The 14,483-nt window shown below is 38.8% G+C and overlaps 1 protein-coding gene across 1 annotated transcript in view; it reads right to left on the reverse strand.

Annotated features, from left to right (window-relative positions):
* Positions 1-14,483, reverse strand: part of SYNE2 (spectrin repeat containing, nuclear envelope 2) — a 178,648-nt gene that overhangs the window by 134,324 nt on the left and 29,841 nt on the right. Inside the window, exons 21-32 of the mRNA XM_010584145.1 lie at positions 14,184-14,339; positions 12,788-12,999; positions 12,337-12,412; positions 10,724-10,842; positions 10,002-10,125; positions 8,970-9,127; positions 8,360-8,507; positions 6,572-7,170; positions 5,526-5,705; positions 4,373-4,523; positions 2,066-2,224; positions 1,209-1,370 (exon numbers count right to left, since the gene is read on the reverse strand). Coding sequence (XP_010582447.1) covers positions 1,209-1,370; positions 2,066-2,224; positions 4,373-4,523; positions 5,526-5,705; positions 6,572-7,170; positions 8,360-8,507; positions 8,970-9,127; positions 10,002-10,125; positions 10,724-10,842; positions 12,337-12,412; positions 12,788-12,999; positions 14,184-14,339 — 2,244 coding nt within the window. The remainder of the gene's footprint in view (positions 1-1,208; positions 1,371-2,065; positions 2,225-4,372; positions 4,524-5,525; positions 5,706-6,571; positions 7,171-8,359; positions 8,508-8,969; positions 9,128-10,001; positions 10,126-10,723; positions 10,843-12,336; positions 12,413-12,787; positions 13,000-14,183; positions 14,340-14,483) is intronic.

Consider the following 14,483-nt stretch of genomic DNA (forward strand, 5'->3'; position numbering starts at 1 on the left):
TCCAGGTAACAAAATGGCTCTTAAGATGCAATTGCCAGCTGGTGCGTTTTTGCTGGAGCCCTCAGGGACCTGAACTACCCCAGGTAAATTCTAACAATACAATGGTAAAGGCAATAATAATGTGACAAAATATCCACCTCTGCACAACGTGTATACTACTGTTTCACTGGTAAGATCTATATACAAAGAACATGTTGGCTTTTTACTGCTCTGCAAATTGAAACAAATTAGCAGTGCTAACAGTAGCAGTAATGCTGCAAATAAGCATAATAAAAACTAGGGAATTTGTAGCATGTAAACACTGAGAAAAAACTGCCTGCATATTTTCAAACAAGCAGATATGGGATATATTTATGTCTCAACCCCATTCAAGCAGGAAATTATTTTTGTTTAGTAGATCCTGGCTATAACCACAATGAAGCAGCGCAGCTGATCGATGATGGCCCTAAAGTCAGAAATTAAAATATTTACCCCAATGTGAGGCTCTTCAATGGCACAGAGCTAGTGCATGTTTTTACACCCAGCTGCACCCCGATACCAAGAGTTATAATCGCTATAATCTGTGCAAAATGGGCATGGGCAGCCCAGGCTCTGCTGATGTCTGCCCACATGCAGCCCTTGGAGACCCTTAGCATCCAGCCACTATTAAGGCTGCATTAAGTTACACTGGGGAGCACACTGGGACAAGGATCACGGGAGCAAATAAGCCACCTCTGCAACCTCTTCTTGAACTGTGCATTGCCCTGCCATTTCTGAGGCTCCAGTATCTTCACTGATAGGCAATTTCTAACTAGAAAACTAATCATTAGCCTATACGCACCCTCTTCCCTTTCTTCCCTAGGTACAAGGAAATATGTACACCACTGTACTCTAGACTACAAGCTTTCCAGGCTTTCTCTTTGCTGTATGTTTGTACAGCACAAAGGAATGAGGGGGCTTCTGTAGTCTAAAGCAGCATTTGCAGTGTTGCATTAATTTAAAACAATTTAGTATACATATACGCTATCTATTTATTAGTTTCCAAGACCTGTATCTCCAATACATTATGCAATATCTTCAGTGAAACTATCCATGAAGATACAATTGCAAATGTTACAACTTCCTCTGTTTTTGCAGTGCTGGTATTTCTATGTGACGTGCATGTTTATAGTCTGAATTTCATATGACTACAGTGCAAGTTAAGTGTAAAAAATTTCCATTCAAATTACCTTCAACTGCGTAAGGTCTTCTTCGGTCAGACGATGGTCTTCTGCATTCTTAAGTTCTGCATTTGCCCAAGCGTCAATTGTGCCAGATAAACTAAGAAGTTTGTCCCACAAAGCCTGAGCTCTTCCCAAATTATCACAGTAGTTTTCAGTCTTTTCATTGATCTGCCATGAGATTTATATACAGAAAACACACGCAGATTTCAAAAATGTTGAGTTATATTCTAAAAGCAAACGCAGCATAATAAAATCTGAGCAAGATGAAAACACCCACAAAAACAAGTGCGGCAAGGGAAAAAAAATCTCATGTGTCTTCACAGTGAACTGGTCATGGAGAAGATATTTAAATCCCTGCCACACATGTCGCCAAACATACCAATCACAACAGCAGCTTGCCAGTTTTAAGGCAGGTTTAGGAAGGAGCCTTGCTCATTAATGTTTATCTGCTCTCAGTAAATACCATCTAATCTCAGTATTGATGCACTGCTTAGATCGACAGTGGGAAACACTTCTCACCAAAAGCACCAGCATTGTAATTCTCCAGATTGTCTCCAAGTCTAAATCCACATAAGTTGTTATGGAAGCTTACAGATTCATGCAGAAAGCACAAATATTGCCTTTCTGCACTTCCTAGAATTATTTACTATCAAGGAGTACCTATGATATAAACTACCTGAGAGATCAGAAACATTACACCAATAGACACTCTGCAAGCATTGCTCTGGTAAACACTTGGATTTATCTCTTAAGAATCTTTGCCATATTGTACTTAATTTATTCCAAATATTACACACGTGTCAGAATCAATTACTATGATGCATAACAGATAAGACCACCCTGATAATTTACTTTTTACATACATCCAGCCATCTGTCCACAATAACGTTAGCCTCATTCTCGAATGGGGGCTCCTCAAAGCTTCTCATTTTATTGAGCTGGAATTGAAGGTTTTTGCAGATCTGATTTATTTTGTCTACATCTTCAGAGTGATCATTAAATTCCTCTTTTGCCTCTTCAATCTGTGAAAAAGATAAAATGGATATTTACAAGCATGTTTACTTATGACTGTTTATTCAGCAAAACATTAACTGATGTGCTTTTCTTTTTAGTTTAGAGAAACAACATCATTACACAAAATAATCTATTTTATATAACATGATGAGACTAGGAATGTACCCTGTGTTGTTACATCCCTGTCATGCCGATAGGAACGTTTCCCTCTTAGAAATCTGTATCATTCTGTTATTGGCTGCAAAACAGCTGAGTAGGAACTATGGATAATATATTTCTAAGAGAGCCAAAACCACAGTTTGCTTCAAAAGTCATAATTGCAAGATCCAAGGGGACTGTACATCCATACACAGAACCTCAGTTACAGAAATAAACAATGCACAACATAATAATCATCTGAGATACTGTTACAACTGTAAACAAAAATATAAACCTGGCATTCTGATCCCCAGGTTTTGAACTACTTCTAAAAAAGAACTTAAATCCTACTTAAACATAGCCATTGTCAAATATGCCATTGCCAGAAACTGAAATGTCCATTTTTCCTACCTTCTATTTAAACACTAGACTGCTTCTTTGTGCTTAATTGTAATGTCAGTGTTTACAAACACCATGGAAGCTCGCTGGAAAAGAAACACTGACCTCTAGTGTTAGGCAATTTGATAGTAAAAGCTCTCCTTCCCAGAGACAAACATCGCTTGCATCTTCTCACATAGATATTGCCAGCCACTGAGACAAGGGGTGCGACAGCACAGCAGCACTCACAAACCAGAACAAGGCAGAGATTCTTCTCCGTTATTATTTTATATAATTATAAATATCAAATCCTCAGCATTCAATGACATGCCTTGTACTGTGCTGCAGTTGTTGTGGACCACAATTCTGAGAGTGAGAGCTGCAAAACCCAAGGTGAGGAGGAAGGGTTGTTAACAGAGCAAGGGGTCTCTATACAAGCAGGGACCAGAGTATGCAGGCGATCTCCCCTGCAGCAGGAGCCTGAGTGATACAAGGTGCCAGAGATCTCACTGGTGAAACCAAGACCCTGCCTCAGCTGAAGTGGGGGTGGCACACATGGACACCATCCCATTGCCTGAGGGAAGAAACTGCTTACATACCTTCTTAAATTTAACCATCCCAGGCACTGCCTGAGAGCAAATGTTCCTGAACCATATGAGTGATGCCTCATCAGAAAGCCTAAAAATGGGATCTGAACAGCCAGTTATATAACCCAGCCAGGACATGCAAAACCTGTACAGTAAAATGTTCACAATGGACATGCTGCTGTTTGCTAATCCATTAGCCATGGACAACTACGTCCAGTGGTTGTATTCATTTAGCCAAGAAGAATGTAGCTGCCTGTCAAATTTTTGTCTGAAACAGTTGTTAACTTTAAACTAAATGAGGGGGTGTCCAGCAATACCTGCTCATTCAGTCTCAACATCTAATGAACACAAGTTCCAGCCTGGGAAGCAGGATAGATCTGTCACAGCCCAGTCTCTGAGCAGATGTGCCGTGCTGACACAGCCTTATGGCTCCTGTTCCTGATCCTGCTTGCTTGGGGCTAGCTGAAGATCTCTGCACAGCACTGCATGGTGCAGACAAACCCCGCAGCCCTGCCTGGGACCCAGTGACATGAGCAAGGAGAGGATATGGATCTAAATTCTTGGTTATAAGCTACAGCAACAGCAGAGAAACAAGCAGCCCCAAGGAGTTGCATTGCCTATTTTTTTTGCTTTAAGCGGTACAACATTTTAAAGTATCTTCTTAGTAAAAAATGAATTTGCTATTTTTGTGTATTTACAAACTGCCCACTATAAGGTTTTTAACTTGGTAGAAAATACAGAAATATTCTAAAGGATATGGGTAAATATGGCTGATTTCAACGTGTGTTTTTGGTAGGACAGGACTTCATCTTATTTTCATACTAGAGCACAGTTTTTCTATGTGTTTTTTTAATCCCTCCCCTTTAACACCACCTTGATTCACTAAGCAAAAATAGACATCAACTTAAATGGTCCCTAAATGTATTTTGGAAGCCAAAATGAAAGCAAGGTCTTAACATCTGCCTTGAAGGCTGAGTGTACAAGGGCAACCCTATACCTGAACGCTCCAAGGAAAGGCTTTTCTTTCCTTTTCAGTAAGTTCTTGTTACTCACCTTTGTTATTAGTCTGTTCAAATTCTCCTTCCCCATGTAAGAAGTTTGCTGTGAAAGCACAATCTCCTGTTTCTGGATGATGCTGGTCAGACTAGTTTTGCAGCTTTGATATTGCTTCAGGAGCTCCAGAGCCCTTGCACATTGCTCCTGGCTATTAAAAAGAGATATATTATTTATAGCCTAAGCATAAAACAGCAGCCTCAACCTCTTGTCTGCTTCCTTCTCCTGTATTCAAACATGCAGGGAGTTTGACTACTATGTTTGGAAGAGAGAAAAGGGGGCATAAACTGTACCAGTCATAAACCCTGCAATACTCTGTGATACCTGGTGTGGTATTTGGACAGTTCCTGGAATCAGAAATGCCCTTCACCATCATGTGCCTCTGATACACATTTAACTGTGATGTGACCTGAGCAGTTCTGTTTATATGATACTCTCCACCTGAAAGGTGAGCTCAGTCACCAGTAAACTGAAATACAATGTGCAGCAGGTATCACAACAGCTTGGGTGGTGGACAGTGGGAAATACCACCTCAGCCCAGCCTTCAGTGGCATATGAAAACAGATTACTCCCACTGACACCTGTGCAAGCCATGAAGATTAACCAGAACTGTGTCAGTCCATGTAAAGCCTCTAGGCATCTTTAAAAACCATAAGAGGACAGATGCCCTGGGTGATCAATCATAGCCTTTCGCAGTCCTCACTCTCGCAGACTTAACAAACCAAGCTCCTTTAGTCTTTTCCTGCATAAGAGACTGTTTTCCCAGCTGTCTTCTTCCATTTGTTTCAGTTTGACTTTTCTTTTTTAATGTGCTGGTATGAAATTCACAGCAAATATAGAAGACACATCACTCCCAGCAGCAGCCAGTTTTTTCTTTTGGATACCAATTAAGTCCAACACATCACTGCATACCTGCTAAATGATGGGACTGTGATGTCTTAAAAATATATAAAGTTCAAGAGCTTTGGCTACAAACTTCTACATGCAATTCTTGGCTTTATGATGGTTTACAGCATCATAATAGTAACATTTGCTACTGCATCAGTATTTCATTTACTTTAAAGTATGGTCTAAGGCTTTTTTGCTGTTTCATTTTACAAGCAAACTTCTTACTTGTACAATACTACTTTAAAAATGTAGCTTTTCTCCTTACCATTCAGCAAGCAAGAGTTTTGTATCCTCCCATAACCTCTCTGTAAGTCTGCACTGTTCATTTGCTTCCTCTGCTTTTTCCTCTTTGATCTGTGGGAGCTTATTAGCAATTTCTCGCATAGGTTTCATTTCAACAGCAGCACAATCCAATTCCTTTTCCAATTCCGTTAATGATTTTACCCTTTATTAGAAAAAAATGAAATACAGCCTTATATTAAAGTCCTTGATTTTTTCCCCAATGTAATTATTAAGTTCCCTAGAAATTCATCCTGAGCTGCACATACTGACTATATTAAATGACATCATAAAAAGTCTAATTTGATCTTCAGTTCATGTAATTTGACACAGTCCTTCAGATGAGTTATGCTGACCTAAGCCCTTTGAGAAAGTAATCCAAAATCCTAAAGGCCAATAGGGTCTGAATGAACATAGTGAATTATTTTGTATTAAAATGTAAGTGCACTCTGGCTATCTTAAAATATAGTCTAAGAAAGGAAGTGTGGGATTTCACAATTTAAAAAATGGTCACAGCTTATAAGCTCCTCTCCCCTCCATTTCTCCCCTCCACATAAACAGTACTGAATTGTTTATTCATCCTTTGCAAGGCTGCAGAGAGCTCCCTTGAAACGGTATCGGAGACATGCAAATCATGTTAGCAGCTTTCTTGGGGTGTGGTAGAATAACACAAGGCTTCTACTCTGCAGAGTTTCAGATCACATGCGTCAGTGCTCAGCAAGAAGACCCGTCGCCCTGTTTGACAGTTTTTTTACTGAAAACTACCATCATAACAATCAACCTCCTTCTATTTTTTCTTCATCAATGCTGCTTCAAACACATACATAGGAGTTTAAAAGAAAAAAAATAATGGAGGAGGCTTCCTTATTTAGGCTGCAACGGAATGAATAAAATGTAAGCTCACAGCTTCTTTCAATGCTCCATATATATTTCAAGACACATTCAGGTTTCAGTGTTCTACTGCAAAGGGGCCACAAGCCCTCTAAGTTGACTGAAATTATGAAATTAAAAGAGCTTTAGAAAAGAATTCACCTTTGTTGAATAGCTGGAATTGTTGGATCCTTCAAGCCTATTTTGTTAATTCTGTCACGTAGATCCTGAATGGTTTTAAGGAGTTCACTGTTTTTTGTGGAAAAAATCTTGTATAAGTCTTTTTCCTCTGTAAGCATCTGTTCACTTGAGGGATCGTAAGTCGCATTTAGCTCTTCAGATAAAGTCAGAACAAGGTTTTCACAGCAAGTCTTTCTCCCACATTCAGCATCTTCCAAACAGATATCAACTGTTTTCAAGCGTTCATCCAAACATTTAGCCTCTTCTGTCATATGAGAAACTTTTTGTGCAGCCTCTCTCAATGCTTTTCCCTGTATTTCAGGTTCACCTGGGGGATCTGTGAGACATTTGATGGAAGACTGAATCTTCCTCAATGAGGCCATAAAAGCTTCCAGATCTTTAAGGACTGTCTCACGGATCTGCATTTTATGGCTCATTTCTTCAAGCTGGTTTTGATAGTAAATCATAATTTTACTTGCAGCTTGCAGATCTATTGGATTAAATTCATCTCTTGCTGAACTATCTAGGTGTTCCAATTGTTTGCACACTTCAATCTGATTTAATATGGATCTCTGTAGCTCCTGAAATTGAGAGAACGATCAACAGTGTTAGCAAGTGAAAGAAAACCTGTATCCTGCATTCTAGCTGAACCTATGACTGAAAAACAAATTATACTAACAATAAAATAAGTATGATAAACAGCGTAGTTAAGAAAGAAAACCTCTTTTTTCCTACTTTGGACTTTGGTGGAGGGAAGGAAAAAGAAGAAAAATAAAATAAAATGGTATTCCACACATAGGGAATTTGGTCAGTACTATAGAAAGCCCAAGCCTCTTCCCAGCAATCAGACAAAAAGGAGAAGAAAATAATGACAGTCCTGGGACTGGAACCAGCAGGCTCTCGCAGTGGGAGATCAGAGCACAGGCAGGCAAAGAGATGTTTGTTACTCTGCCATCTTTTAAGTTCTTTATGTTATACTTTTGGAGGAGACTTACATGCATTTAAAAATCTCTTGGTGAAGTCTGCATGCTCTCTGGTTACAGCCCTCAGACAGACAGCAGTGTGTCAATGTTGTGAAACTCCAAATGTGCAGAGAGCTGGGAAAAAAATCAGGATCCTTCCAGCCAAAGAGAGTCATCTCAGACAGAGAGTACACATGCTCTCTGCCATACAGCTTGAGAGACTTAAAACCTACTTTGCTCGAGAGCCAAGGGCAGACAAATGCAAACTTTCAGTTCTGCGTAGCTGTCGGTGTGTTCAGCGCAGAGCGTGTGTCAAGAACAAAACAATATTCACCCTGCCTAATAGATAGACCAGAGGCTAGGCATAAGATACTGATAGCAGGTAATTATTGCATATATGTGGAGCTTCCAAAACCATCCTGAGGTGTGCTCAGATACCTCAGCAGATGTGACACAGGCAGCTTAGCTTAGCTCACAAATTAACACCACACTATGTATATGACTCCACAAAGTGATACAAAGCCAGGTGGGAACACTATAAATCTGGATCAAAGGAAGGTTCTAACCTAAGACAAAATGTTCATGACCATTCTTTTTACAGTAGAGCCTATTGAGGGTCCCTGGCTGGGTCTACAGGAACAATAACATTTAAAGCAAAGGGGATAAAACGCTGTTATAGACTTTAGAAGGTTTGGGAAGTCTTGTGAGTGGTCTCAAACTCCTGAGTGAAAATCCCATGAAGTTCTCTAGTTCCTAGACATATTAAAAACTATTCTGGCTGGGGTGTGGTCTCTGCATTTTCCCTTACCTTTAGTTCCCTATAAGCAAGATCACTATTCATGAGATTAAATTGCTGGATGTCCTTTTTCTTCAGTTGCTGATCTAATTCACACAGAAGAATGGATTCATTTTCTATTGGCAAAACAATTTCCAAAGCAGTTCTTAAAGAGTTTGTTCTACAAGAAAGGTAACAAAACATGAACTGGGAAAGCAAGCAAGAAAAGACACTCAACATTTTACAGCACAAAAAAGCCACGAAGATAATGTAATTGACTGTCTAACAGATTTAATTGTCCTCCTCCTCCTGAGGTCAAAGGAGTTTTTCCATTAATTAATAAGAAAAGCAGCGTGAACCCCAGTGAATTTAACTAAAATGTTGAAGGAAATAACAGTAGACTTGAGAATGCTGCACAGTGATGTTACAAAGATCTGGCTCTGTGCTTCTTGGAGAGATTCACACTATTTGCAATGTGTATATGAACCAAGTATAATTAAGAAAAGCTTAAATTTAGGCTTTTTTTAAAAAAAGGTTAAAAATGTGCAGGTATTGTCTGTAACGCACACTATGCCCTTCACAATACACATATGAGTTACAATGAACTATTCCTTAGCTAATATCATGAAGTGTTATTTTATACCTGGTACTTATAATATCCTGAAGCTCTTTCCATTCTCCTTTTAGTTTGCTTCTCGTCTCAGAGATAGCAGTCTGCTGCACCTCATCCACAAGATTTTCTAAGGTAGATGAGGTGTTTTCCAATTGTGTCCAACCAGCATTGGTTTCACTCTCTATCACCTAAAAGATATGCAGCATTAATTGCATTAATATGATACTCTATTTCTCAAAGGACTGGACAGTTCATAAAATTACAGCCACAAGAGTCTCTGCAGAAAAAGTGAAAACATCACCTGAAAGTAAGAGTATATATTGCTTTCTTTTTCTTTAAGACTACATTTTTAGCTGCATGCAAATCTCTACCAACTCTTTATGATGAAAATTTCCATGTCAGATATATGCCTTGGCTACATTTTATAAAATGCTCAATAAATATGGTTCAGCCATTTTTACTACAAGAATAAATGGAAAATATCTCAACTTAGCTATGTTCAAAAGAACAAAAAACAAATGTAGAACTGAACCAAGTTCTGAGATGTTAGGTAACGTTTGTACTCCTATCAAGCAAGGACTTGAAAACTTGCAGTAATAAATTCTCCAACATTAATTATGTGCCTTTTATCATCCCTTTAAGGTTCTCACAAACCTAATCAAGTTTTAAGTCCTGAAACAGTTTCATTCTGCACATACACCACTGCCATTTGATCGTTCAACTCTGACGACTCCTCCAGCCCTGATCATGGTCCATCACGTACCACTCCTGCTAACAGAAAAGCTGCTTTCTGTAGTTATTTTTTCCATTAGACCTATTTCAGCCCGCAGATCACAAACCGAGAGCCACCAATATGTTTTTTCAGCAACGCTTGCAAAACTCCACTGCTAAACAGGAATGCGGTCCTGCTGAATGCTAAACCCTTGATTTCCCTTCTAATAAACCTGGTTGTAAGGATGCTCCTTTTCCCTCGACAATACACATAACACAGAGAGGTGAGGGCTCTACAGGAGAAAATAACAATTTAGGCACCAAGTATGTTTTTAAAAGATGAATACTTACCTGTAGTTCAAGCAGCTTATTCTGAAGACATGAAGTGCCTTTTATTTCATCAGTAAAGCCAGATGCGACTTTATCTCTGCTGATTTGTAAAAGTTCCTCCAGGTTACTTCTTTGTGTGTTATAGCTAAGGAAAGATGCAATCTCTTTCAGAGAGAGTATTACTTCTAATTTAATGGAACATGGCACGGTATGGGACTTGCTGACCAATAGATTACCATATAAAATAAGCACAGTCTATCGCAAATGCATATTTTTACCTAAGTCCCAAAAGAATGGGCATAAATGAGCAGCATATAAAAGAGCTGAGAAATTGCTCAACTGGCTAATTTTCAAGTATAGATTGCATGCCTGCATTCTCTAAATTCAGTTTTGTGAAGGTAAAAATGTTAGTTCTTTAAAAATTTGACACTTTTTTTTTTTATTCTGCAATATTTGAAGTTATTAGTAAGGCAGATGCAGATTTTTCTGGCCCAAGAAAAGAGCAGAAGAAAAAGTTTTATAGCTCTAAGTGTTCTTGCTACAAAATCCTAATGCTTGCAGCATTTAGCCACTATAGTGCTTCCTTATCAATTACATAGCAATATTAAGTAAACTGTAGTATAACAAGAACAGAGTTCTGCATAGCAAAAGTGCACCCTATGTTTGATACATTCACTTAATTTATGAATGTCTAGCACAGTATCATCTCTTAATATACATGCATTTTATCCTTTAAAAAGTACCTCTCTAATATAGCTGGTATGGTCAAATCACTGTCTTCATCAAATTTCTTTGCACAGCTTTCTCCATTGTGATGCTTCACATCTGGTTCCAAAACTATATCTGCAGCAGGTCTTGAGACCTAAGTAAAAATAAAAAAGGCAACAGTGACCTCTGCATCATGCTGTGTCAATACATAGTGAAGACTAACAGACATCTGTAAAATTCTGAAAGAAGCAATTGCGTCATGTGTTCCAAAGGAGATAAGAGATACCATTCATGAATACAAGAGGCGTTTAAACTCAATCATGAACCAAAAGAGCAAATCTTGGAACTCTTGCAGCCAGGTCATTCATTCCTTCTACAGATACTGGGTCTTTGGCAAGCACAATCCACTTGTGCAATTTTTTGCTGCAGCTCCATGGACATCCTTGGGCAATAGCCGTAATAGCCAATTCCTACATATCTTCAAACTTTACGTAAATGCTATGGGTCCCTTCCTATAAGTCTGGAGGCTGTCTGGTGAGCTGTCTGCAGCCTTACTTGCATGAATGTTTATCCTAAATGAGACATCTTCTGTGGCATCCAAATGACAAAGTGCAGTATCTTCTTTCTCTGAAATTATTTCTAAGAAGATATGTGTGTTCTGGTCTTCCCTATATTTTTCTAAAGCAAATGCCTCCAACTCTTCACTATTTTTCCTCTCTGTCCTCTGAAACTTGTTCAAATTACTGGGACACTATGGGGGATTTGTACTTGAACACAGCTTCAAACATGACTTTTCCATCTGAAAACCACTCTTTAGCAAAATATAATGCAAGGTTGGAGGCTCACATCTCCTCGGGATGTCTAGTGCTGTTCCTTGCATGCTACTTTTTAATATTTACTTAGTCTACGTTCCTAAGTGCAACGGGGTTTTGACGCCTGACCAGAGTCCTGAGGTCCTACCACAACGTCCTGGTTTCAGCTGGGATAGAGTTAATTTTCTTTCTAGTAGCTCGTATAGTGTTATGGTTTGGGTTCAGTATGAGAACAACGTTGATAACACATTGATGTTTTCAGTTGCTGCTAAGTCATGTTTAGTCTAAAGTCAAGGTTTTTTCAGCTTCTCATGCCCAGCCAGCAAGAAGGCTGGAGGGGGACAAGAAGTTGGGAGGGGACACAGCCACGGCAGCTGATCCAAACTGGCCAAAGGGGTATTCCATACTATGTGACGTCATGCCCAGTATATAAACTGGGAGGAGTTGGGCTTGGGGGGGGATCACTGCTCAGGAACTAACTGGGCATCCGTTGGCAAGTGGTGAGCAATTGCATTGTGCATCACTTGTTCTGTATATTCCAATCCTTTTATTATTGTCATTTTAGTATTGTTATTATTATCATTATTAATTTCTTCCTTTCTGTTCTGTTAAACTGTTCTTATTTCAACCAATGAGTTTTACTTTTTTTTTTCCTGATTCTCTCTCCAATCCCACTGGGTGGCAGGGAGTGAGCGGCTGAGTGGTGCTTAGTTACCGGCTGGGGGTAAACCACGACACACAATCAGAATAGTAACAGAAATAATCAGTTTTTCCTTTTGGCAATGATCTTCCCCAGACAGAGCACTGTTTTCTAACAGTAAGTATGGACTTCTTACCTCCTGTACCAAAAGGATATCAATTTGTTGAGAAGAACTGGGCTCTTCTCCATTCTCAGAAGCAACAATGGAGCTCCTACGGTTTAAAAGAAATTTCAGCTTAAGAGCAAAATATGAAATATAAAGGGAAAAAAAGAAATCCTGGCTAATGATTAAAAACAGTGCTGCTGTGATGAAGGGTAATCAAACATCGTACTTGTTAGTTTATGAAACTTAATACTATATGTTTAAATGTACAGTTGCCAACAGCAATGTACATAGTAATGTACTTGGTAGTACATTTACGATTGTCAACAGTAATGTACATAGCAATGTACTTGGCTGTACATTTACGATTGTCAACAGTAATGTACATAGCAATGTACTTGGCTGTACATTTACATTACCACAAAATCTACCCGTATATCTGATTTCTGTGAAGCTACAACACATCGTGCACTCAGTCACCCACTCTATCTTAGATGGCTGTCCTCTTCCAGCATGAGACAGCAGGGCTGTGTAAGTATCTGCCACAATTGATTGAAGCTTTTCTAGCTTTTGTTCACAGTCTGCAGTCAGTGTCTGTATCCCTGGGACAGTTTCTTCTGATAGTCTTCCCAACATTTTAAGGTCTTCTAATGATTTCCTAAGTTCCCTCAGGCTGCCTTCATGAGAAAAAAAGGCCTAAACAAAGAAAAACAGTATAATAAACTCATGTTAAGTCATGAGGATATGCAATTATTCTCATACTTTTTTTTCTATTTCTATTGTCTTCTCGGATGAGTGCACTTAAAGCGTAAGCTGTCAAACTAGGGGAGAAACATTTCTTTTCCCTCAATTCTTTTTCAAATACAGCCAGGAAAGAAATAAGGATTTCTGGCAACTTGTTCCTCAGCTGCATTCACAAGACTACACTGACTTGCTTGATTTTGAAATTCATCATGTTACTACAACTTTAGCTACTTTGGTCGCAAGTCCTCCTCGCACTGACATCAGATATACATGTCCCATTGACTACAGAAAAAGTAGAATTGGAAAATCTATTTAAAATATCCCTCATCAATAATTATACTTTCTAGGGTGAAATCAAGATATACTAAAAATCTAACAAAAATATGAGCAGAAGGAGTACACCTGAGAATGCTTATTTCTCCTTACTTTTGCATATGTAATATTTGCTGAACATGAACCCATGAGAAGCAAAGACTAAAACTCCACTGAATTCAGTGAAGACCAGAATTTCATCAGGAGAGCAATATGTTACCCTTTTAAGTGGTAAACTGGCAACATCAACGCATCTCAAAGAGGAGAATGAAGGAAAATACTAGAAGCAATGAAGTGTAAAACCCATTGCTTATGGAATATATAAGATTCACCATGACTCACCCTGGCAAGTGAAACATGAACATTTTATGTCTAACTCTGTGGTTAATTTATATACAGCACAAACACAGAGGTAAAGTGTGGCTATTGCACTGCGAAAAGATACTCTCACCTGAAGGCACCTAACACCATCTATGCAGGTGTAACAAATCAAGGGAGCCACAGAACACATTTCTTGTTTTTACACTTTGCACAGCTAAGTCTGTTTTAATGCTTCAAGGCTGTCTTAAAAAAAAAGGAAAAAAGATACCACCCATGTAACAAGGAGGTAATTCTAAAAGTCTGCAAGGAGGCTAATACCTGCAGTCAAAAAAGGTAAAGAAATGATTTGGGTGGTCTCTTTGTTCTGTGTTTGCATAACACCGAGAACGAGGGCTCTGCTCCACAAACACAGGCTGCAATAGTGTACCTAAAAAGGAGTAAGAAGGACAGACAATGCATTCACCAAGAGAGGTAGGAGAGCAGAAAAGGAGTGTGGCAGATACCTCATGTTCCTTGATGATCCCTTTGGTTTCATCCATACTTAGAAGTTTCTTCTCTTTGCCTAATTGCTTATTGATTTTTTTAAAAGTTGCATTAAATTTCTTTTTTTGCCTTTCTACTATGAGCTGGACACAGGATATAATTTCATGATGAACTGCCTGCAAAATTCAAAACACATTATCCCTGTGAGATGGTGAGATGGTATTACAAAGCAAGTAAAAACCTCAGAACATATTGTGACAAAAAAAATTGTTTTTCAAAGATGTTAGGCCTAATGAGAACAGACAGTGGATTCTCCTTCT

This window comes from Haliaeetus leucocephalus, unplaced genomic scaffold (genome assembly GCF_000737465.1).
Source record: "Haliaeetus leucocephalus isolate CR32 unplaced genomic scaffold, Haliaeetus_leucocephalus-4.0 Scaffold944, whole genome shotgun sequence".
Classification (NCBI taxonomy): domain Eukaryota; kingdom Metazoa; phylum Chordata; class Aves; order Accipitriformes; family Accipitridae; genus Haliaeetus; species Haliaeetus leucocephalus.